This window comes from Antrostomus carolinensis, unplaced genomic scaffold, assembly GCF_000700745.2.
Source record: "Antrostomus carolinensis isolate BGI_N321 unplaced genomic scaffold, ASM70074v2 scaffold38887, whole genome shotgun sequence".
Lineage (NCBI taxonomy): Eukaryota > Metazoa > Chordata > Aves > Caprimulgiformes > Caprimulgidae > Antrostomus > Antrostomus carolinensis.
Genome location: NW_010330198.1, coordinates 363 through 1,737, shown reverse-complemented (window position 1 = coordinate 1,737; position 1,375 = coordinate 363). Strand labels below are relative to the sequence as shown.

Below are 1,375 nucleotides of genomic sequence, written 5' to 3'. Positions count from 1 at the left end.
GGGGACAATGTGGGGTGGTACTGGGGAGTCACTGGGAAGGGGGGTTGACAACATGGGGTGACCCCGTGTGGGCGTGGGGACAGGAGGTGCCCTGCACACTGGTGTGTGTGGGGGAGAACACATGGAGTGTCTGTCCCCACGTATGCGTGGGGACTCACAGGGTACAGGGCTGTCCCCAGGTATATAGCAGGACCTAAGACATGTCCCCCTCCTGGAGACGTCCCCTCTCAGCTGTGCCCCACGGTGACACAGATGTCCCACATCCCTGTCTCCCCACCATCCTACCCACGTTCACAGATGAGCTCGACGACGCTGTGCTCCATGGGGACGGGGTCGAGGCAGCGGTGGGCGGGGCGGGCCGGGGCCAGCCCCTCCCCCACCCGCTCGTCGGCGGCGAAGCGCCAGAGGTAGAGCTGCAGGTAATGGCCGTCCACCTGCACCTGCTGCAGCCCGAAGCGCCCCAGCGTCCGCAGCCGCACGCACTCCAGCAGCGTCTTCAGGCTGATCTTGATGATCCCAGTCAGCACCGACACCTGGGATGTGGGGACAGCAGGGACACATGGCACAGGGATGCCCCCCAGGGCAGGAAGGCCCCAAGTCACATCTGCACAGGGATGTGGGGACATTAGGGACATGTCTCTCCAGGCCATCAGCTCCTAGGACACTCTAATCCTGGTCACCAGTCCCCAGCGACCCCCCCAAGTCCTGACACACAGGACAGGGGAGCATCAGGGGACAGTGGGAACACCCTTGTCCTGGTCATCAGCTCCTGGGGAACCCCTGGGTCCCAACACCTGGGTCATGGGGACAGGAGGGACACATGACAGCTGAGAAAGGGGGCAGTTTAGGGACCCTGGGGACATTTGGGGCTGTAGGGATGTCCCTGTGGCCTCACCTTGTTGAACTCGACAGGGCTGAAGATGTCAATGCGCTCGGAGAAGAGCTTCTGGATGTTGCTGAGCAGGTGGGTGTCCATGGGGGCACTGGGGATGGTGACACCAGGACAGTCAGGGACATGGGGACAGTCAAGTATTTCAGAAAGCCAGGGGATGTGGGGACAGGGACACAGGGACTGTCAGGAGACATGGGGATGGGGACACAGGGATGGTCAGAGGATACAGGGATGGTCAGGAGATACTGGGACTGTTCGGGGACACAAAGACATGGGGACACCATGAGGGTCATGGGGAAGATGTAATGGTTACCACAGGGGTGACACAAGGAGCACAGGGGTGACAGGGTGGCTCTGGGGTGGCCGAGAGGCGCGTGGGTGACAGGACAGACCTGGGGGTGTAGCTGGGGGCGTAGCGCCCGGGTGCCCGCGAGCTGCTGTAGACGGAGAAGGCGCGCCGGCTCGAGTCGCTGCTCTGCGCCC

General features: G+C 62.8%; 1 protein-coding gene across 1 annotated transcript in view; it reads right to left on the bottom strand.

The window, feature by feature from the left end:
• Nucleotides 1–285: 285 nt before the first annotated feature.
• The window catches only part of VPS51 (VPS51 subunit of GARP complex), a gene marked incomplete at its 3' end in the record, with an annotated part of 1,427 nt that continues 337 nt past the window's right edge, over nt 286–1,375 (bottom strand). The window contains exons 2-4 of the mRNA XM_010172855.2: nt 1,285–1,367; nt 896–983; nt 286–533 (exon numbers count right to left, since the gene is read on the bottom strand). Coding sequence (XP_010171157.1) covers nt 286–533; nt 896–983; nt 1,285–1,367 — 419 coding nt within the window. The remainder of the gene's footprint in view (nt 534–895; nt 984–1,284; nt 1,368–1,375) is intronic.